This window comes from Ornithorhynchus anatinus, chromosome 1 (genome assembly GCF_004115215.2).
Source record: "Ornithorhynchus anatinus isolate Pmale09 chromosome 1, mOrnAna1.pri.v4, whole genome shotgun sequence".
Taxonomy (NCBI): domain Eukaryota; kingdom Metazoa; phylum Chordata; class Mammalia; order Monotremata; family Ornithorhynchidae; genus Ornithorhynchus; species Ornithorhynchus anatinus.
The window spans coordinates 54,035,721-54,060,093 of record NC_041728.1 but is presented as its reverse complement, the minus strand read 5'-3'; the positions used below and the strand labels follow the sequence as shown (position 1 = coordinate 54,060,093).

Sequence of the window (24,373 nt, the reverse complement as noted above, 5' to 3'; positions counted from 1 at the left end):
TGTCTGAAAACAGAAATACTCTCCTGACACCATCACCTTAGCCACGTTGGCAATGTCAGCCCATAATACTGAATTCCTGTCAAGGCTCATTGGGTAGAGAAAAGTAGAGACGAAGCTAACCTTGTAAAGAATGACAAGCAAAGCCTTCAACCACATCTGCCGAATATGAGGTTTCAAGGACCAAAGAGAGCACCGGGGAGGCTGCTGGAAATAATGTCGGAGTTGAGGGCAAGAGCAATACTTCAACACCTGAACCACTAAGGGGAGAAGATGTTTTCCAAGATTGATGTTATAGTCCATCACCTGAAAGAGAAATGAAGTGAGAACTCATTGCCCAGACCACAGTATCAGCGGGATTCAGTTAACTGTCCATATAGATCTCCGATAGAGACAGTACACTGCAATGTGTACAGAGATGAATCCTTACTGAATCCATATGAAGATGGTAATTACAGACAGCCAGAGATTCTCTTACTGAAATATCATTCTTAATGCTCCAGCATAGTTCTAAAGATGAAACTTGAAAAACTCCTTTAACAAGATTTCCCAAGACTGATTTACACTAAAACATCAGGAAATAAGGGAGATGCAGCACAGAAAATCTAAATGTACAAATTCTACACAACATAAAAAAAACCACCGATCCCACCCAATATGCCAACTTAAATACGAGTGTTTGTGTTCAAATAAAATAATATGAAACATAAAAATCTGATTTTTAAAAATTGGATTCCTTCAATAGTATTTACTGAGCTGCTGGGAAAAAAACAAATGAAAATTAGTCACAGTCAGTAGCCCTCTGGGGATAACAAAATCAGTTTAATTTGCTTCCTTGGTAACACTATTGGGCGATGGAAACAGAAGGTAACTGGAGCAAACAGAAGAAAAACTAAAATGGAAAAATCTTAAAGGAAAAATATCCTTAATTTCTACAGCTCGGATATTTCAGAATATCATATTAATATCATGGTTAGTTTTCAGGGAATATTATCTATATCCTCTCCTTTTCCCTTTCTTCCTTCCCTGTAATGTATCTAATTTCTGTAATAGCTTTAGTAGCCATTCGTAAGCTAAGAAAACATAACTGGCTGCCTTTTAGGAAATGGATCCAGTATTCTCCCCCAAAATTCCCATGGAATAGATAATAGAAGAGATGAAGAATCTTCCTAGGCCTGCTGATCATTTTTTCCACTTCTGAAGGCATGGCCCGTACTAATTTCCATTCTTTATCCCCCTCTCTGTAACATCATACCAGGAGATGTGGTATCCCAAAGAAATCTAGAGCTCACAATTCCTCATAAGAATCTGAAAGGGCAGGATCATGGTAAACTTCGATCTCTGCAAGCGTCATATTACAGACTGCTTCTGGATGTGCTCTTTGTGGGGTTTTATTTACCCAAATAAACTTGCCCAATACCACCACCTGCTGAGATAACATTGAATTGTTTCTTTAGAATCCATATTTAAATAGTTCTCTCAGCCTTCAAACTCCAGCCAAAACAGCTTGAGTTATTAATTATTGATTTATTAAGCCCTTTGAACATTTTGTACTGTAATTTTAGAAATAATAGTTGGAGTTAACTAGGACAATATTACAAATCTGTCAGTATTCTTTGGTTTAGGGTCCAGAAAACCAGGTATTCTATTCTTGACTACAACTCTAGCCCATTTTTGAAATATAAACAAATCACTTACCTTCTCATTTCTACTGAAATAATATTTTCTCTGAAATAAACTTCTTTAAAAGTTGATGGATTCACTGCCAAGTAAGTACTACCTGAGCATTTCGGCAACTGATGGTGAAAACTGGCTCCGAATATTCGGACTGTTGTTCCAGGACAATAACTTATATCTTCTAAAGGATGAATGATAATGTGATGAGATTGAAAAAAACACACTTACTTGTGCTATTCCAGCAATAAATGCATTAAAGCAAGTTGACAGACGCATTTTTTGAGGTGCAATCATAAAACATCCTTCTTGTTGATCGTAGCCAAGTAAAACATATAAATGGCGCTTGACGGTGTTGAAGGCTTTAGCGCTGCTGATGTCTGACTCAGCACTACTCTCATCCTTAGCCATAAACTTCATTAGTACTGTAATTAGCTGGTGGACAGTCTGATGATCAATCCCAGCATCCTCTGGGAGGAGGTCTTTTATAGTGTTATCGTTCTCAGGGGACTGTTGCCCTGTCAGGAGATAAAATACCATTATTTACCTCGGCTCTTCCGCAAGTGAATTTGCATTGAATTTTACTGGGAAGCTGCTGTAGCAACATTCTGCCTCTGCCCCATTTTATAAATTTCAGTTCTGAACAAGAAATAAGGACACCTTGAGCCCTGATGATCAGGAAATTGAACAAGAGGTAGGTGTTACTCCTAGAGTTCAATTAACACAGCAAATCATCTTTTTTAACAGTATAATTGTCAGTAAAGACATGAAGCATTGGAAAAATCAGTAGCAATATAATACTTCCTTTGCACTTCCAGTGACTTCATACAGCTTTAATTTATCTATTTTTTTATGTAACTTCTATTATAGTATTTGTGAAAAATCCTTTTAAGTGGAAAGTTTTAGATTCTTAGCTTGCTGTGGGTTGGGAATATGTCAGCCATCTCTGTTGTACTGTATTCTCCCAAGCGCTTAGTACGGGGCTCTGCACATAGTAAGCATTCAATAAATACCATTGATTATAAAATAAATACATTCTCCACTATGTTATTAAGACAAATATCCAAAAAATCTTAGAAATAATATTTTGGTTGAAATCGGTCAGTTGTGTTATTTTGTCAAAAACATTCATTAAAGCAAATAACATTAGTCATCACTGTGCCTTGTTCTCGCCTGTCCAGCCGTTGACCCCTGGCCCACGTCCTAAAACTGACCTGGAATGCCCTCCCTCCTCACTTCAGCCAAACTAACTCTCTTCCCCTCTTCGAAGCCCTACTGAGAGCTCACCTCCTCCAGGAGGCCTTCCCAGACTGAGCCCTCCCTTTCACTCTGTCCCTCCTCCCCTTCCCGTTGCCCCTGCTTCCTCCCTCTGTTATACCCCCTTCCTCTCCCCACAGCACTGGTGTATATTTGTATATATTATTTATTACTCTGTTTTATTAATGATGTATATATATCTATGATTCTATTTATCTGTTTTGATGGTATTGATGCCTGTCTACTTGTTTTGCTGTCTGTCTCCCCTTTTAGACTGTGAGCCTGTTGTTGGGCAGGGATTGTCTCTATCTGTTGCCAAATTGACATCCCAAGTGCTTAGTACAGTGCTCTGCACACAGTCAATACTCAATAAATATGATTGAATGAATGAATGAGTCAGTGACACAAAGCGAAAATGTTTACAGATCATGAAAGCAGCCCATTTCAGGGGACAATGAGTTGTATCCTATAATTGGAATGATAATGTATTTAGCCATTAAATGGGGCTTTTTCTTTTTCTAAATGGATCATAAGCATTCACTTCTAAGATGAACAATGGACACATGAAACAAAGGAACAGGAAGGGAAAAACGTGAACCACTCAAAATAGAGGGAACTATCACAAGAAGGGGAACTGATTGTTCACTAATGAAAAGAAATAAGTCCTCTGACAGTACTTGGCACCTCCTGAAACAAACAAGCGTTTTAACCAACTCTAAAGACTTCCATCCTCTAATAAATGTCCTAAAACAGCTCTCAGTGATTCAATAGCTCTCTGAGAGCACCTCTTTCTCTTTTATTTTTTCCAAGAGAGAAATAATGTTGTGATTCCTTCCCTGAAAGGCTCTTTTGGGGAGAGGCTTGCATTTTTATTGTCAGAAAGAGCAAGATCATTTTTTTACACAAACTCCCTTCATTCTTTTTATAATCCTCCCTTGCAGCATATCTATATCTAGACAAACAACTCAGAAGGTCAAATAAAAAACAGGCTTTTTGCTGATTAATAGCAGCAGTTCAAGCTGAGAAACCTTTCAGTTATTAAGCAATCTGTGCTCTAAACCCATTAACCCTCATTAGACTAGCACTTAAGACTCACTTTTAGGGAACAAGCTCTAAATTAAACATGATTTTAAAAGGTGATCTTTGGCCAAACCCACTGGAATCTCCATCATTATAATATAAGGAAGTTTTAAAAGCCAAGGGGCTTGACTTTGAACACCATGATACTGTATTACTTTGTAATTACAAGTCTTAGCTTCAACCGTCATAGTCAACTACTTCCGCTGATTTGTAGACCTTGTGGCTTCAAGCTAGCCCTCTGTCCTAGCATAAAGACCTTTAAGCAAGTCCAACCACATCTAGAAACACTAAAATAGGACCCTTTAGTTGGCCTACAGATAAGGAAGAACCTAAATGTAAAATAAATTCTTGAGGAGGACAATTCTTCTATCTCCAGGCTTGGGGTGACTGGCTTCATAGTCTTTTCCCACTGTCCCACAAGTGAAGATGTTCCTGGGGGTGACTAGGTATCTGTCAAGGCTGGACCTGGAGGCTCACTTCTCCTTCTCCTATGTCTATCTACCGGCTTTTAGAAAAGAAAAATGAAAAAAGGTTGGGCTGGAAGGCAGCAGCAAAGTACTTTAATTTATCGCTCACTGTGGCTGACCTCCCTGCTTCCTGTCTCTCCTCACTTCAGTCCATACTTCCCTCTGCTACCCGGATCATTTTTCTAAAAAAAGTTCAGTTCATGTCTCCCCTCTCTTCAAGAACCTCTAATGGCTGCCCATCCACCTCCGCATCAAACAGAAACTCCTTACCATCGGCTTTAAAGAAATTTAGCACCTTGCCCTCTCCTATCTTACCTCCTGATTTCCTACTACAGCTAACCCGCACACTGCATATCACTAGTGCCAATCTATTTGTTGTACCTCGATTTCATCTATCTTAATGCCGACCCTTCACTGACATCCTGCCTCTGGCCCAGAACTTCCCTCCCCTTCATATCCGATAAACCATCACCTTCCCAACTTTCAAAGCCAACAGCACATCTCCTCCAAGACCCCCTCCCCGACTAAGCACTCATTCCTTCTTCTCCCACCCACTGCTACATCACCTTTGAACTTGGATTAAGACCCTTGATTCAACCCACCCTCAAGACTCACAGCTCTTATGCCCATATCCAGGATTTAATTATGTAAATTAATGTCTGTCTCCCACCCTCTAGACTTTAAGGTCCTTGCGGTCAGGGAATGTTTCTACCAACTCTGTTACACTGTACTCTCCCAGGTGCTTAGTACAGTGCTATGCACACAATAAATGCTCAAATACAATTGACTTTGCATATTTCATATTAATATTTAATCAACTAAGCTCAGATGATAGGGTTTGTATTTCTTGCAGAAGCTGAGATGATATGGTTTGTATTTCTTGCAGTAATGTCAGTAATGTCAGTAATTGCCACGTGAGATAGATTTGTCACAATAAGCACTTTAGACTTGAACTTAGCTCTAAAAGCAATGATGAAGCATGGAATCAGTCTCTGGCACTATTCCTTTCAACCTCTCCAAATATGCAGCCTCTCACTGTTCCTTAGATCATACAACTAGAATTCTCACAAGCTATGAAAAATGTCTTCCCTTTACCATTCCAAGGAATTCCCAGGTAATGGAGGAGTGGTACTGGGGGAAGGGGGTTTCTGATCCCACCCCATTCCTATCACAATCTTCTTGGTGGAGGGAAGGGTTTGCAAACCACTCCTCACATTTTCAAATTCTCAGAGTGCCTCAAAATAAACAAGATCCTGGGCTTGTACTGCACATGTGCAAAAACACCCTGAAGCAGAGAGAAGCTGTGTGTACATAATGAAATCAGCTATGGAGACACTCAGAATTGCTAGAGAGCCTACAGCATAATCAAATAGGCCACAATACATTAGCTAGGTACCCTGCTCTATACCACTTCCAAAAACATGTCAAGGGTAACAGAGGAAGCATAAAAGCTGCAGTGCCAGAAGGAGAGAACAATGACAAAATATTCTGTTTAAATAGCAATTAAAGCATTTGCTGTTTAATTAAAGGGCACATACTTTATTTATAGCACAATTAACAAAGGACTATGAACAAAGAAACCTGTTGATTTCACAAAACTAAAGGAATATGTACTTTAATGATGCAGCAAGCTCTTCAGTTTCACTTGAACTACTATTTAAAACTATTTCAACATAATCACTGATTATTTCGGCAAGTCTCTGCTCTAGGTTGAAACATCCAATGTCTAGTAAATAATGATGATAAAATGGAAACCTCGATTGAAATAATTTGAGACTCTAGACCAGCTGTTCTCAATTCCCAGCAACTTGGGCTCAATAAGCTAAATTCTAAAATTTCCATCTTCGTAAAGTTTTAACTTCTGTTTTAATTTTATCCTCAATTCTATGACTACTGGTTGTGTTGCAAAGAGTAACTACATGTCTGAAAGCTTCTTTCAATTTCTAAAAAGTGGGCTAAGTTGGACTCGGGCTTCCTGAAAACTATTTCCAAACGAAGGAGGGAACATTCCCTTTTTTTCCCCGGTAGTTACAAACTCACAATGAACTCGGGAAAAAAAAAGGGTTAGTATTACAATGTGTACAGCAGTGACAAGTGAACACAACAAAAATGAAAGGGATTCTGTCAGGCACCTTCTCTTATCTTTCCCTTGACTGCTTTTCACACTCAATATTAGTGTTAAAACTAGAACCACATGTGGGTGCTCACACTCTACTTTGCTCCTTGTAGAATCGGATGGTATCTGCTTGCTAGTGTCCCTTTAACTCTCAGGTTACTTCATGATATATTTAATATACCACGTGAAGTCAAGTGACTTGAACGGGACTACATTAAATGCAATCCACTCAGGCTGTCAAAGCTACTAAATCCACAGAATTTCTACTTTCTGAGACGTTGTGAGGACCAATGGCTGCTTTCTGGGTGGATGCGAGGTGGTGGTGTTGGCAGTGTTGGCAGAAGTGGTTCAAATGTTTAATCATTTATAAAATGTAAATGAAATGTATGCTTTTCTATAGCAGATAGGCTGTATTGGATCTCTGGGAAAAGTGCAGAAGGTTAAGAACATGATGCCTATCACTGAACCCAAAATGATTTTACAGGGGATGTTTTTCAAATCAAAAGGTTCCTACTTCACAGGCTCATCTACCTAAATATCTGGGATAACCATTTGAGCTTTTAAGAATTGTACTTTGGCCCAATTAAAAGCCATCAACCTCGTTACCCCGTCCACCTGTGCCAGATATGTGAACACAGCCCTCTGATAGGCTCAGTGGAAAGAGCACGGGCTTTGGAGTCAGGGCTCATGAGTTCGAATCCCAGCTCTGCCACTTGTCAGCTGTGTGACTGTGGGCAAGTCACTTCACTTCTCTGTGCCTCAGTTCCCTCATCTGTAAAATGGGGATTAAGACTGTGAGCCCCACGTGGGACAACCTGATTCCCCTGTGTCTACCCCAGCGCTTAGAACAGTGCTCGGCACATAGTAAGCGCTTAACAAATACCAACATTATAAAAGTACCCACCTGGCGTCTGTTCTGGTGTTCCACCGAGAGTTGGAGCAGACTGCTCTTGCCTGGTCAACCTCATAGCTTAAAAAGCAACAACAACTCTATTTAAATAAGCATTAGAGACAACTTGAGCCTAGAAAATGTACTCAATAATAACATCAGATTCACTGTAGTGGGAAGAGGGGGAAAGGGCAAGTTCAATTTTCCCATTTGTAGTCCATGACAGGGAAAGGCTTTTGTGGAATATTAGTTTGGGATCTTTAGACTAATACAATTTACTTTTCCCTTCAGTTGATTGAATTCTTACAGCAATAACTGAATAAGAAAAGCCTAAGATCTGGAGCTTTTGAATAAAGATATGCAAACCTGGAAAGAAATCACTTAGAAGAAAAATTAAGATATCTTTGAGTCCAGCCACCAGTTTTCAGGAACTAAGTCCATTTAACTTCTGTCATAATAGTTTGCAAACACTTCTACTGTGCATAAAGTCTAGAAAAATTCAGCTAGTTAAGCTTTGGACCCATAGTGTTTCTTCTCTAGAAATTTAACTAGCTGTAGGCAAAGCAAGAGTGGTGAGACAGCACATTTATCTGAAAATATTCCTTTTCCCTGAATAAAAACAAAGTCACTCATTGCCTATTTTACAAAGGAAAAGATACTAAATTTCCATAATTTGTCATAAGGAAAATGAGGTAGAAATAAAATCATATTTGTTATAAAATGATCATGTTATCGGAGGCTGTCGGCTTATGAATGCCAACATAAAAAAATCAATCTTTTCATCTGGTGACATCAGAAATGCATTTTTATCAGTGGTGCTTTATTGATGTCACTGATTTGGGGAATTATATGTTGCTATACAGCTTGTAAGAAAAGCAGTAAAACAACTAAATATTGAGTTGAATTGTGTAGCAATTTAAATGGAGATTTTTAAACCATTTGTCGTTTTTGAATCATTTCTAACTTTTACAGCTTTTCTATCTGCTGACTATCCAGCAGAAAACTGTGGTCGCTTTATCATGTGATGATATACCACCACAGGATAAAAAAGGAACTCTAGAAAAAGGGTACACAGAGTCCATTTAAAGAGCAGTAATTCACCTTTAAAGTATTATTTTTTCTTTTACATGCACAACTATTAGCAGCTTGGTGGCTGGGATTTTTTGAATTTTTCTATTTCATATGAAAGAAAGGTTAAGGCTAGTAGTTATTTACCCTATTCTAGCAGTTTTAGCCAATAGGCTGGGGTTTATTTTTAAGTAGCTTGTCTTTTATAGATCTGAAAATAGTAATCTACAAATCCCATGGCCCAGAAGTTGCTTCTAAAATTTGTGCCAACTTCTGGAAAATTACCACAATATTTTTCAAAGCTACAAAGTATGAGAAACAGCATGGCCTAGTGGAGAGAGCATGGGCCTGGAAGTCAGAAGGTCATGGGTTCTAATCCCAGCTCCACATCTTGTCTATGTGACCTTGGGCAAATCACTTCAATTCTCTGTGCCTCAGTTACCTCACCTGTAAACAGGGATTAAGACTTTGAGCCTCATGTGGGACCAGGGACTATGTTCAACCCAATTAACTTGTATTTATCCCGACACTTAGAACAGTGCTTGGCACATACTAAGTGTTTAAACAAATATCATAATTATTAACATTATGTAATGCATAGAGCTCCAAATGATTTAAAAAACAGTCCAAAGCATTTTGCACACTAGGGATTATCTTTGAAGGATTCTGAGAGCCAAGCTCGCTAAAATAGCTCAATTGATCAAAAGATAAGTACTCTTTGTGGACGTTAAAACAAGAGAAGAGGTCTCAGAAAGACGTCACTAAAGGCTGATTGTAATGGTGCAAGAAGATACTCAACGAATTTTGGAGGTTAAGGTTTCAGGAAGGGACAGTGCCCTCTTCGATTCCATGGGTCCTTTCACGCTGTCTCTCAGGGAGCGCACACTTTTCTGGCGGTTCCTTGCAAAGCGAGCCCTCTTGATCTTCCACAATGCTGCATCACTGAGGTTAGCAACATTGGTCCTTACGGCAGTGATAGCTTTGCAAACAGAATTAAACAGGTTATCACTTTTCTGCAGCTGCCTCCACAGTAAAGTCATCAAGTAGGCTATAATGAATTGGCAGCGCATGTGATTAACATTTGGAATGTTTTCTTCTAAGGGAGATAAAATTGTAGCATTTAGGAAACAGTCATAAATTAGAGAAGCAGCGTGGCTTAGTGGAAAGAGCGTGGGCTTGGGAGCCAGAGGATCTAGGATCTAAGCTCCACTCTGCCACTTGTCTGCTGTGTGACCTTGGGCAGGTCGCTTCACTTCTCTGAGTCTCAGTTCCCTCATCTGCAAATGTTCTTGCTCCTGCTTAGACTGTGAACCCCAAGGGGAACCTGAAGATCTTGTATCTACTCTAGCACTTAGTACAGTGCTTGGCACTTAGTAAGTGTTTAATGAATAACAACATTACTATTATGAAATGGGGCAAGCATATGCGTTTTAAGAGAAGGCAAAGATTCTGACAGACATAAGAAGACACTTTTCAAACTAGACATGGAAACATCAAGAGTTCAAAAACGTTTAAAGGATTTTTCATGTTGGGAAATCAAGCTACATGTGAAGTGACTTCTCATTTTTAATCATATGATGATTGACAAATATAGGAAGGAGAATTTATTTCTTTGGTTTGACTTACTTGTTGGAAAAGGGAACTCTTTATTGCAATCCAAATGAAGCTGAGCCTCCAGAGAGAGTGTTTCAAATCTATTGACAAAGAATTCCCAGCTCAAAGCAGGTATATCTTGCTTTAGAAAATGAAGAAGCAAAAGCTTGCTAAGGATTGTGGGTCTATCCTTAACAACAGTATCAAACTGAAAGTCAAGACAAAGACACAACCCCTGTGTGGAGAGGAAAACAGTGGTGAGCTCAGTTCTAAAGATTAGCTAACATTCCTGCAAAAACAATTAGGTTTCATATCAAGTAACTTGCCTTTTGTCCTGATTAAACCAAAAGAATACAGTTTCAAATATGGTGAATAGTATTTCAAATGTTCTAAGCCTTTTATTTTCAGGATTCTGACCTCAAGAAAACACCTTTAAATGAGTAGAAGCTAGCTATTAGCCTACACTAATCTATGTATCTAATTTTGTTTCTAAATTGTCATTACTATAACTAAAACTGCAAAAGCTATTCTAAATACAGAGATCAGCTTACAAATAATGTATTACATATACTCTGCTGAACATGTGCAACCCAACATGTACATATCTAGTTGTCCTAGAAAACACAAGAGTTAGTGACAGCCTATCCATTTGAATATCAAAAAAGACCACTGTGCAAACAACAGCTCATTCTAGACTGTAAACACATCCTCTAAACTGATCCACTAAACCGTATGGTTTAGTGGAAAGAGCATGGGCCTGGGAGTCAGAAGGTCATGGGTTCTAAACCCAGCTCTTCCACTTGCCTGCTGTGTGACCTTGGGCAAGTCACTTTATTCCTCTGTACCTCAGTTCCTTCATCTGTAAAATGGGGATTGAGACTGAACTCCACATGGGACAGGGAGTGTGTCCAACTTGATCTGCTCGCACCCACCCCAGCATTTAGTACAGTGCCTGGCACATAGTAAGTGCTTAACAAATACCATTATTATTATCATTATTAATAAAAATGATAATAAAAACTGTAAGAATATTGTAGACAGGGAACTTTTCTGCTAACTCTGTTTTACTGGACTCTCCCAAGCACTTAGAACAATGCTCTGAACACATGCAGCGTGGCTTAGTGGAAAGAGCACGGGTTTGGGAGTCAGAGGACGTGGTTTCTAATCCTGGCTCCACCACTTGTCTGCTGTGTGACCTTGGGCAAGCCGCTTAACTTTCTGTGCCTCTGTTACCTCATCTGTAAAATAGAAATTAAGATTGTGAGCTCCACATGGGACAACCTGATTATCTTGCCTCTATCTCAGCACTTAGAACAGTGCTTGGCACACAGTAAGTGCTTAACAAATACCATAATTATTATCAAGTACTCAATAAATACAGTTGATTGATTGATTCCACATCACATTCAAATCCAGGCAATTCCTTGCTACCTAGTGAGTTTATCTGCATAAAGGACATAGCCCTGTTTCCAAGACTACATCTTAGCATCCTAGCCTTTACAAAACTTTTGAAAATATCAGCTGACAGACCAACTTGGCTGACATCAACTGGAGAGAGAATGAATGGAGATTTTGTAAACAACAAAATGGAATAAATGAATACAGAATTGAAGGGTTAAAAATAGCTTCGAGGTATCATCTTGTCCACCTCTCTGACATCAGACAGGGCTATCCTATGGCCATTTGTAAGCAGAAGGGGATTGATGTTGTTTTTCAAGATCTGCAGGGGGTATTTTTACAAGAATAAAAAGACACAAGAGAAGCGTCGTCATGATTGTCTTGCTGTCTTTTCTCCTGCTAGTGTGCAAACCACTTTCCAGAGAGTCACAGAGAGAGAAATTAGAGTTGAAACTCTTCCCAACATCATGAATATGACATTTAAACACAAATCTCTTTGTCTTAACAAGTAATCCTAAATATGATAATCAAAGATAGCCTGGCTAAAACTGTGGCAATAACTCTTTTAAAAGGAAACAAATGAGTAAATATGGTATTAGTCTCAAACCAATTTAAATGCAGTAGTGTCTGAGGAGAGGATAGATTCCATGACTTTCTGGACTGTAAACTCACTGTGGGCAGGGAACATGGCTGCTAATGCTGTTGTACTGTACTTTCCCAAGGACTTGGTACAGTGTTCTGCACATAGTAAGTGCTCAGTAAATACCACTGATTGACTGATCGGGTTTTGGCTGCCCTCTTTCCGACCCATGGCTTCAGGTTTTTCAAAAGGCAAAAACACACAGGTTCATCTTCTGAAATGGAGACTTAAAAGCCTGAGAGCTAATGAACTTACCTGTAATGCTGGCCGCTTTATTGTGTCAAGCAAGAGTCCAGCCCTTGTAGCCACAGCGGGATTGACATCCTCAACAGCAGTCAGGAAGCAGCAGAATGCATGGGCCAGAGAATACTTCAGCAGGTGATTTTTAGTCACAGAGTGAATATCCAGAAATCTGCATATTACTGCCACTTTTTCTACTGCAATATTATGAGCCCAAGACAAAGAAAAAGCTGCATTAATTCCAATACTGAGAGCTGATCAAATACTTGAAATAATGAGACTTGCCCTCAGAATTTGGATTTTAATGTCACAAAGATATTCTCATATTTTCCATTTCCCTCATTAAACATGACGTTACTTGGTAACCAAAACTATTACATATTGGTTCTATAGTTTAGAACAATTCTTGAAGGAATTATCCCCCTTGTTATATATTTACACTAAAAACTAGCTGTGCCTTGTCACTAACTCACATTCTGAGGAAAGCAAACTAATGCTTATTTATTACCATTGATGCATTTTAATATTTACAAAGCAACTCTCATAAGCAAAGAATGAAGCACTGAAGTTCTAGCTAAAAGACACTTCATGTTTTCAAAAAAAAAAATGATTCACATTTATCTTGCCTGTACTGTGCAGTGCTTTTCTTCCTTCTAGCCAAAAATTCATTCCCCAATAATTATTTTTTATTTATTTTGTCATCGGCTATTAGCAGCTCATCGTGCACACGTTTCTGAACAAGGGCACTAAGGCCTTATGAAGTGGTAGCTTAGATAAACCACATTTGCTACCACTACTGGAATAACCCAAGGAAGAGTATGGCTCTGAACTATTTTAGGTTAACAAGGAAAACAAAGTGTTGTTTAACTGGAAGTTGGAACCTGTGTTTTGGATCAATCAATCAATCAACCGTATTTATTGAAAGCCTATGGACTGCAAAACAGTGAACTAAGTATTGGAAGAATAAAAGAGAGGTAAAACATAATCCTTGCCCTCTAGATGTTTCCAATCTCATTTAGGGAGACTGACAAAATAATTTATAAGGAGAAGGAAAAAGAGTCCACTACAGGATAATAAATTAAGGACTTAAGTAGTAGACCAAGTGAACTGATGTGGACAGGGTAGCTGTGAGTGCCTAAATGTTGAGGTGGAAGTTAAAAGGGGAGAAGAAAATAAGACAGGGAAAGCCTCCTGGAGGAGGTGGGCTTTCAGAAGGGTCTGGTATTACACCACCTATTACATTTGCGAAGGAATCAGACCAGTTCAGGGCCAGGGAAGCAACATTGCCTAGTGGATAGAACACGGGCCTGAGAGTCAGAGGACCTGGCTTCTAATCCTGACTTCATCGCTTGTCTGCTTGCTGTCTGACCTTGGGTAAGTCACAACTTGCCCAGTATTGCTTGGTTCCAAGATGTCCAAACTAATTGCTCTTCATCTTCTCATGCACAGATCATCCTTCTCTAGACTGTAAGCTCCTTGTTGGCAGGGATCATGCTGATCTATTCTATTGTACTTACTCCACTAAGAGCTTAGTATGATGTTCTGCACACGGCTAGTGCTCAATAAATACCATTGATTGACCAATTGATTCTCCCCATGATAACTAACCTCAGGTCAGTACACCTGCATTCTGAACCCCTCTGCGACCTCTCAGCTGCCTTTGACACAGTCCACCACGCACTTGTTGTGGAAACATTATCCAACCTCAGCTTCACTGACACTATCTTCTCTTGGTTCTCCTCCTATCTCTCTGGCCGCTCATTCTCAGTCTCTTTCTCAGGCTCCTCCTCTGCCTGCCACCTCCTAACTGTGGGTGTTGCTTAAGATTCAGTTCTGGGTCCCTTTCTATTCTCTATCTACACCCACTCCCTTGGAGAACTAACTCACTCATGTGGCTTCAACTACCACCTCTTTGCAGATGTTTTCCAAATCTATAGCCCAGATCTCTTTCCCTGTCTTCAGTTTCTCATTTCCTTCTGCTGTCAAGACCCACTCCCTTGGAGAACTAATTCACTCATGTGGCTTCAACTACCACCTCTTTGCAGATGATTTCCAAATCTATAGCCCAGATCTCTTTCCCTGTCTTCAGTTTCGCATTTCCTTCTGCTGTCAAGACATCTCTATTTGAATGTCCTGCATCACCTAAGCTTAACATCTTCCCACTCAAATCCTATACTTCCCCTGACTTCTCCATCACTGTAGACAGCACCATTATCCTTCCTGACTTACAAGCCCATATCCTTGGCATTATTCTTGACTCCTCTCTCTCATGCAACCCACCTATTCAAACTATCACTAAATCCTGTTGGTTCAACCTCCACAACATCACTAAAATCCATCCTTTCCTCTCAACCAAGCTGCTACCATCTAATCCAAGCACTTATCCTTGTTTTTGTCTGTCTGTCTCCCCCGATTAGACTGTAAGCCCGTCAATGGGCAGGGATTGTCTCTGTTGCCGAATTGTACATTCCAAGCGCTTAGTATAGTGCTCTGCACACAGTAAGCACTCAATAAATACTATTGAATGAATGAATGAATCCCACTTTGATTACTGTATCAGCCTCCTTGCTGAACTCCCTCTCTCTCCTGTCTCTCCTCACTCCAGTCCATATTTCATTCTGCTGCCCAGATCATTTTTTTTACAAAAACTTTCAGTCCATGTTTCTCCACCTCTCAAAAACCTCGAGCGTTTGTCCATCCACCTCCACATCAACAGAAACTCCTTACTATCAGCTTTGAAGCACTCAATCACCTTGACCCCTCCTGCCTCCCCTCTTTTCTCCTACTGCAACCCAGGCCATACTCTTTGCTCCTCTAATGCTAACCTACTTGCTGTATCTCAATCCTGTCTCTCTCGCTGCTAACCTCTCACCCATGTCCTGCCTCTGGCCTGGAACACCCTCTCTTTCTTCATATCCAACAGACAATTACTCTCCCCAACTTGAAAGCCTTATTGAAAGCATATCTCCAAGAGGCTTTCCCTAATACCTCTTTTCCATTTCTTCCACTCCCTTCTGCTTTACCCTGACTTGCTCCCTTTATTCACCCCCTCGCCTACCAGCCCCAAAGCACTTACATTCAGATCCGTAATTTACTTATACTTAAAGTCTGTCTCCCACTCTAGACTTCTACTCTACTGTACTCTCCCACGCGCTTAGTATAGTGCTTTGCACATAGTAAATGCTCAATAAATATGACTGATTGAGTGAATCAAATTCTTTTTCGCCCCACTGAAAGGGAACTTTGCCCTGTTTTGTTCTAATGCTCATTTCTGGTTCCAGACTGTCTTGCCAACACCTCAAACTAAACATGTCCAAAACAGAACTCCTTATCTTCCCATTCAAACCCTGTCCTTCCCGTCTTTCCCATCATTGAGGTCAGTCCCACCATCCTCCTGTCTCACGAGCCCATACCTTGGCATTGTCCTTTACACATCTCTCTCATACAACCCACATATTCAATCTGTCACCAAATCCTGTAGGTGCTACCTTCACAACATCACTAAAATACACCCTTTCCTCTTCACCTTGACTGTCACTAAGCTGACCCAAACACTTATAAACCATCTAGACTACTCTCTCTCTCTATCGCTGACCTCTCTACTTCCTGTCTCTCCTCACTTCAGTCCATACTTCACTCTGCTGCTTGGATCATTTTTGAAAATAATTGTTCAGTCCCCATCTCCCCACTCAACCAGACTTCCAGTGGTTGCCCATCCACCTCTGCATCAAACAGAAACTTCTTTCCACTGGTTTTAAAGCATTCAATCATATTGGCCCTTCCTACATTACCCCCCTGATTTCCTACCATGATCTAGCCTTCCCAGTTCACTCCTCTAGTGCTAGATTGCTCACTGTGCTGGGATCTCATCTAACTCACTGTCGACCCTTTTCCCACATCCTCCCTCTGGCTTGGAACTCCCTCCCTCTCCATTCCAGACCACCACTCTCCCCACCTTCAAAGCCTTTTTCAGGTCCCAGCTCCTCCAAGGGGTCTTCCTCAATTAAGCCCTCCTTTCTCCAACTCCCTCTCCCTTCTGCATCATCTCTGCACTTGGATCTGTTCCCTCAGGGCAGATCCCACCTTCAGCCCCACAGTTTTTCTGTATGTATCCATAATCTATTTACTTATATTAATGCCTGTCATCCCCTCTAGACTGTGTGAGCTCTCTGTGGGCAGGGAACAAGTCTACAAATCTGTTACATTGTTCTCTCCCAAGTGCTGAATACAGTGCTCTGCACACAGTAAGAGCTCAAAATCATCAATTGGTTAATTTGGAGTCTCATTTCTTCAAATTAGAAGTCAGTCGCCCCAGTTTACTGCATTCCAGACACCAGAAAAATGCAAGCTATCACAGCTGTACCTGCTTCAAACCTCATTTTCCAGTCTTTGCTATTGAAGTTGCCATTTATGATAGTCCAGAAGATATCAGCACCATGAGGAAGTGATAAAGCATGGAGAAGAAGGGGAACAGCCAGAGAAGAAAGCTGGGAGAATTCAGATTTAACTACTCGCCATAAACTAGGGGAACCAAACAAAATTACATCTGATTACAAAAAGGCATCTCAAATTTCATAATATTGTTGTCATTCCAGTGTTCCTAACTGGCAATTTTTTTTACACAATATCACACTTCTATGAACTATTAACGGGATTTTCTCTGCCCTGCTTTTGCATAGTGCTCCTTAATAAAATGATATAGCCTGGTATTACTTTTACAGTCACCTTTGCTCACGGGGCAATATTGAAGCCCGCAGTAAAACAGAAACATCTTCTTGACTTTTACTACTCTGCTAAGGAGGTATGTGGTAAATCAATCCCCATTTTACAGCTGGAACAATGAAAGATAAGTAAAATTAAATAAATTACTTAAAATTCTTCAGAGCTCATTGATATCCCTAAAGCATATACTGCTAGCCCCAAGTGGAACAAGGATTCTGTCCAAACTGATGATTTTGTATGCATCCCAGGGCTTAGTGCAGTGCTTGGCACATAGTAAGCACTTAATAAGTACCACTGTTACCATTATTAGACTCTCCTGAGTAGACTTTGGTTTAAACCAAAGATGATGTGATTTTCACAAATTCTTTCCTTCACTTGGTTTCTCAAACTAAAGTGTCAGTGTTGCCAAATGCTTAGTTGTCAGACTTTGGTTGCTCTTAGAAAGTTTTTATTTCACATATGAACAAAAACAATCCCCCTGAATTGATCATCCACCTATTATGCACTATGCGCATAGTTTCATGTGGCATGTCTCATGGGATTTTACTTCATGTTCCTCTTTGTTAATTCACTTCTCTAGCACCTGACAACTATTAATTGCGCTTCTTGGCATCCTCATCTACCGGATCACTATGTTGCCTCCCCGGGATAACACACTGGCTCTCCTCTGTGTCAACAAGGAACCTCCTTCCTGATCTGCCTTCCACCACCCCAGTGGCAAAGAGAAAAGCAGCCAAAGCCCAGTAGTGCATCTACAAAACCACAGGAAGGCTGCAGCAGTCACTGTGGCCACGATTGTGACCGGGGATTGTGACTCAGACCTCCAAGGACCCTGAAATTCTGCTCCTCTAGCTTCAGCACCCTACTGACCTCTCTTCTGGGGCCTTTATGGTGTCCTAGTATTTTGTTTCATCTCTCTTTATGTATCTGTCACCAGTCCTCTCTCCCACTTTTATTGTAGCTTGTGAACCCCCCAAGGGACAGAGGGTGTGTGAGTCATATTTCCTGAGCACTTACTGTGTGCACAGTATGTCTAAATCCCACCTGTATATTCATTCCCAGTTTTTACTTCAGTGCTCTCCACACAGTAAATGCTTAGCAAATACAATTACTACTATTCCTAACACATTTGACAATGAGGATGACTAAAAAAATATGTGTCAGTGAATAATGTGGCTCTGGATAAGGAAAATAACTCATTTTCAATTCTTTATAATTGATGCTTAAAATATCACCCAACAAAATAGAACTTGAGTACAAGACATACCTTGCAATCAACATATGATCTTGAATATAGGCTAAAAACTGTGGATGATCTTTCCTAGCGATGTACAAGCACTCTCCGTGGAGACAGAGAATCTTTAGACAGTTGAGCATGTTGAAGAGAATGTCTGGCTCTTCAAACTTAGCCATTTCCTACACAAATAAAATCATATTAATCAGTGCTCCAAGAAACAATGTATAAAATCTGGCATTTAAATATTGCAAAAGTATACCTGAAAAATGGTATATATTAGCCTCAAAGTCACTGGAAGTTGCTGATAGCAAAATTTCCTTTCAGTATCATTTTTTATTGCTGTCAAGAAATAAGTACACAAAGGATTAACAGACTGCCTTCTGGCTCATCTCTCAGTTAATGGGAGAAATGGAGATTAATTCAAAATGCATTTTTACTAGCTCTATGGAGTTTTTCATTATGTGTGCCATTTGCTCTTCAACTTGGTCTTGCTCCACAATCCAACCAGGGAAGACAGAGAGAGGTGAGCCTTATACGTGAAAATACAGTATCCTCCAGGTTTCTCTACGTTGTGCTTCATAAGTTCTTTGCCACTTGATCCTTCAGAAATGTTGCCAAATTTCCATATTAGTAAACATCCACAAACCCTTCCTTAAAGGACTTTAAAGTTCTTACAAAATGTCTACGGCAGATGACAAAGCCAACTCCTGACACTTATTCTTTGGCCAGTGGTTTTCTCCTAGACATTTACTTTAAAAACAATTTTCATCTCATTATGAGTGTAATTCTCAACTCAATTAATAGCACTGATTGAGCATTTACCCTGTGCAGAGCACTGCCCTTAGCACTTTGGAGAGTACAACAGAGTTGGTGGACATGACTCTGCACTTGAAGATTTTAAAATCTAGTAGACAAGGTAGACTCAATTACAGGTAGAGGAAAACACGGAGTTTAAAGATATGCATATGAATGCTATAGGGGGTTGGAGAGAAAGGTTATGGCACTCATTTTTCAAAGGATTCAAAGGATGCTTCAAGTCAGTAAAGCACATAGATTAAAAAACAGTGATTATAACAAATATTCTAAAACCACGCATTTCCATCTGTACAGAATTCCTAAGTATAGAGTCCAAAGGCAGCTTCACACAGTAAAACTGAAGAGGAGGCTTGCCAAGTATTCTCCAAATGTAGAAATTGAAGCCACCAGTCAGATGATACTTGGTAGGATGCCCAAGTTGATGCAGACATTGTAGCCTAAAATTACCACTTGCCAACTAGAGAAGCTGAGAGGCCACAGGGCAGGCCCTCCGAGTACTGTTCAGAGCACATCAGGGATTTGCCAAATATCACTGTAAAGCAAGGAGTTAACTCCACCTGTGGAGACAGCCCTTCCCTAAATAGGCTACGGTTGTGGGAATCTCATTATAGAAGCCCAACAGTTCCAAAGTCCTCAAATCCCACAGATTTGTGGTTTGAGCCTGTGGTGAGCATACAACTGAGTACCTCCCCACCAAAGAGAAGCCATATATGAGCCAAGATCCGCCCTTTCCTCTCCACCCAAACGGCTACCTTACTATTATGGGCTCTTGTTATATCCCGGCTAGACTACTGTGTCAGCCTTCTCTCTGACCTCCCTTCCTCCTCTCTCGCCCCACTCCAGTCTATTCTTCACTCCGCTGCCCGGCTCATCTTCCTGCAGAAACGATCTGGGCATGTCACTCCCCTTCTTAAACAACTCCAGTGGTTGCCTATCGACCTCCGCTCCAAACAAAAACTCCTCACTCTAGGCTTCAAGGCTCTCCATCACCTTGCCCCTTCCTATCTCTCCTCCCTTCTCTCTTTCTACCGCCCACCCCGCACGCTCCGCTCCTCTGCCGCCCACCTCCTCACCGTCCCTCGGTCTCGCCTATCCCGCCGTCGACCCCTGGGTCACGTCCTCCCGCGGTCCTGGAACGCCCTCCCTCCTCACCTCCGCCAAACCGATTCTCTTTCCCTCTTCAAAACCCTACTTAAAAATCACCTCCTCCAAGAGGCGTTCCCAGACTGAGCTCCTCGTCCCCCTCTACTCCCTCTGCCATCCCCCCTTTACCTCTCCGCAGCTAAAGCCTCATTTTCCCCTTTTCCCTCTGCTCCTCCACCTCTCCCTTCCCATCCCCACAGCACTGTACTCGTCCGCTCAACTGTATATATTTTCGTTACCCTATTTATTTTGTTAATGAATTGTACATCGCCTTGATTCTATTTAGTTGCCATTGTTTTTACGAGATGTTCTTCCCCTTGACTCTATTTATTGCCATTGTTCTTGTCTGTCCATCTCCCCCGATTAGACCGTGAGCCCGTCAAACGGCAGGGACTGTCTCTATCTGTTGCCGACTTGTTCATCCCAAGCGCTTAGTACAGTGCTCTGCACATAGTAAGCGCTCAATAAATACTATTGAATGAATGAGCAAATGGAGATCTTCATTCATTCATTCATTCATTCATTCATTCATTGAGCTAGTAAGCGCTCAATAAATACTATTGAATGAATGAATGAATGAAGATCTAGAATTCCAACCACACTGGCCATTTTTCCTTTCTATGTCTTCTCTCCAAACGTGCTTTTCCCTGAATCATCTGTCTTAGCTGCTTAGACTATCTCCAAGTTGCTCAATTAATACACACTCCCTGCTTTAATTAAGCTGCAGAGTCCAATAGCTGCTTCTATGTGGTAAAGCAAACTATCTGCACAATCCCCAGATGGCATGGGTTTTACAATTAATATCGTTCAGAGAAAGACATATAAATATCCCCTAGACTAGAAGTGGGTAATTATTTAGGCTCATGGGCCAGTTACCAAGTTTTGTATGTATCTTCAGGCCAACTGACACTGAACAACTTAGGAGCAAAGAAGGGCTTAGGTTGTGGAAGTTGAGCCATTTCTGCCATGATAGCTCATTCCTACCTCTGAACCAGCTATAGAGGTCATTAGTAACACCCCCACATAGCTGTTTCCGGTTCACAGCAGGCTGGGAGGTTGCTCCCTAAAGTAATAGCTTGAATGGAGTGAGGTAGAAACCACCATGGATGGAAGCGCCTGACTCAAAACCAGCCCTGATCCAGGCCATGGCTTGGATTAAATCACTTGGCAGTCTGTCTCCCAGATTATTATTCTCACAGAAAAGGGATAATTTCCACACTGCTGTCTTTCCCAAATGTCAAGACTTTGTTTTGAATTACTGTTGAATTCCATCCAGTATTGAACACCAATGTTCACTTACCAGCATTATCTACAGGCTCAGTGTGATTTCCAGGATTTTCTCCATGTTTGGCTGCAGAATTCTCTTCCTCTTCTCCTTCAGTTCCTATAATAAACTCAGGCCTGGAATATAGTAGACTATCTTCAAGATTGTCTGTGGGCTCCTAAGAAGATACAAAATAAATCTATATTATACTGTTCTCAATTAAAATTGTCATAAGAATGTCTGATGACAGACTTTAATCCATCAATAGTGTTCACTGAGCACTTCCTCGGTGAAGAGCACTGTAATAATAATGATAATGATGGTATCTGTTAAGGGCCTACTATGTGCCAAACACTGTTCTAAGCACTGGGGTAGATACAAAGAATCAGGTTGCCCCACGTGGGGCTCACAGTCTTAAACCCCACTTTAGAGATGAGGTAACTGTGGTGCAGAGAAATTAAGTGGCTTGCCCAAAGTCACACAGCTGATAAGTGGCGGAGCCGGGATTAGAACCCACAACCTGTGACTTCCAAACCCATGCTCTTTCCACTAAACCATGCTGCTTCTCGTGCACTGTGCTAAGCACCTCAGAGAGAACAAGAGAGTTAGATGTGATCTCTGGCTCCAAGAACTGACAATAGAACTCTTTTAAATACTTATCAAAGGAGTTTACCAAATTACCTGAAATGTTTCTTGTGGGCTGAAAGCATATTTGAGAAAAACAGTCAAAGACAGTTCAATTAATCTCTGTGGCAAAACTAGCTTGCATAATTGGGCTTCTGGGAGCACTAATCAATAACTAGTATTTAAAGATCACCTACTGAGCAAACAGTATATTATCTTCATTTGCTGCACTGGCTAAACGGATCAGTTGTTCCTAATTAATCTATAAATCTATACAGATAGGGAAGCCATGGAAGACTTTTTAACAAGGTTTTCCATGCCAACCTCAATCTAGTCACCATATTAACAATTAACTTAAATTTGTTGTGGGCAGGGAACATCTCTACCCACTCTGTTATATTGTACTATTTCAAGCACTTACTACAGAGCTCTGCACAAAGTAAGGGCACAGTAAATGCAATTGATTGATTTTATGCAGCTTGGAAAGGATTAAAGACGCTAGAGCAAAATGGCTCCTCTATAAAAGAATCCCATATTCCTGGCTCTGGTTGGATGATCCAGACAGTCTGATTAGCTACACTACTAGTCCTGCGTCCCATTTTCTCCCCGGGGGGATACATCCCAGTGGACCTTCAGTGGAGATTACTATGCTGAAGGGCATTGATTTGGAAGTCAGAGAACCCAGGTGTGAGTCCCAACTCTACCATGACTCTGGCTTTATCAAGTTGTTTATTCTCTCTGTGTCTTGTTTCATTTATCTCTAAAAAGACCTATGGGCTCTTAAGAAGAGAGGAACTGAATGAATAAACCCAAAAAGTCATATTTAGCTAGTCTCTTGGACTGTGAGCAGAAGCACTTGTATCTGTCCCTCACACTTTTTACAGTATCTGGTCCATAGCAAGTATTTAAATATCACAGTTATATATTTCCCTCATGTTCATAAACCAACTCTTTTCATTTATGACTTACCACCAGGCGGCTTTCTTCTTTTGGAGCCAGTCGTTCAAGCAATTCGCAAGCCAGCTGGTAACAGAGAATGCTAGACTGACAGAGGTTGCATTCAACTGCTTTTTCATCTTTCTGGCAGGTGTGAGAGCCACCCCAGGGAGCTTGAAAAACGTTGTTTATAATGGAAATAATGTCCTTGGACAGGCTGTTATCTAAACCCATAGTGATACCATCATCCTGTAACTCCATCTAAAGGACATTAAGAAGTAGGAAAGGGGTTAGTATTCTGTGTAATATTCTATTTGCACTCTTCCGAATGATTGCTACTTTTTACTGCCTTTGTTAAATTTGCAGATTAAACACTAATTCAAATTCAATATCTACACATCCTTGGGGAGGACGCAGCATGGCTAAGAGGATAGAGCACGGGCTGGAGAGTCAGAATGATCTGGATTCTAATATTGACTCCATCACTTGTCCACTTTGTGACCTGGGGCAAGTCACCTCACTTCTCTGTGCCTCAATTACCTCATATGTAAAATGAGGATTAAGGCCGTGAGCCCCATGTAGGACTGAGACTGGGTCCAACCAGATTACCCTGTATCTACTCCAGCGCTTAGAACAGTGCTTGACACATAGTAAGGGCTTAACAAATACCATCATCATTATTCACTGATTTTTAAGTTATCCTAAATATCACACAAGTTTCTTCGGACAATTTTACACATAGTTCTTAAAATCCAGTTATGTACCAATCACGCCTAAGTGAGACAAATGTAATGTACAGAAATCTACAATTTTCTTAACAAGTCTAACAGTAATCCATTCACTTCCCAGGTAAAGTTAGGAGTTGATAATAGCTTTTTTTGGTCACAATTCAACACAGTAGGACTCAGGCCGTGGGAGAGGATAAGTGGGCGGTGAATCCTACTCTCCTAAGCGCTTTATATAATGCTCCGCATACAGTAAGCACTTGATAAATACCTCTGATTTAATTAAGTGGGAGGTGAATCCTACTCTCCTAAGAGCTTTATATAATGCTCTGCATACACTAAGCACTTGATAAAGCACTTGAGAAGCAGCATGGCTCAATGGAAAGAGCACGGGCTTTGGAGTCAGAGGTCATGAGTTCGAATCCCAGCTCTGCCACTTGTCAGCTGTGTGACTGTGGGCAAGTCACTTAACTTCTCTATGCCTCAG

At 40.7% G+C, this 24,373-nt stretch overlaps 1 protein-coding gene across 9 annotated transcripts in view; it reads right to left on the bottom strand.

Annotated features, from left to right (window-relative positions):
- The window catches only part of UNC79 (unc-79 homolog, NALCN channel complex subunit), a 169,684-nt gene that overhangs the window by 70,288 nt on the left and 75,023 nt on the right, over positions 1-24,373 (bottom strand). For 8 of the 9 annotated variants that reach the window (XR_005659965.1, XM_039911870.1, XM_039911872.1 and 5 more), the window contains 11 exons: positions 23,195-23,422; positions 21,638-21,779; positions 18,638-18,717; positions 18,409-18,557; positions 16,783-16,940; positions 12,435-12,616; positions 10,175-10,376; positions 9,348-9,527; positions 7,496-7,561; positions 1,903-2,189; positions 121-303 (listed from right to left, as the gene is read on the bottom strand). Coding sequence is in view for 8 of the 9 variants with exons in the window: in XM_039911870.1 (XP_039767804.1) it covers positions 121-303; positions 1,903-2,189; positions 7,496-7,561; positions 9,348-9,527; positions 10,175-10,376; positions 12,435-12,616; positions 16,783-16,940; positions 18,409-18,557; positions 18,638-18,717; positions 21,638-21,779; positions 23,195-23,422 (1,857 nt within the window). In the remaining variant the exon portion in view is untranslated. The remainder of the gene's footprint in view (positions 1-120; positions 304-1,902; positions 2,190-7,495; positions 7,562-9,347; positions 9,528-10,174; positions 10,377-12,434; positions 12,617-16,782; positions 16,941-18,408; positions 18,558-18,637; positions 18,718-21,637; positions 21,780-23,194; positions 23,423-24,373) is intronic. The other variant, XM_039911880.1, reaches the window with a different exon arrangement.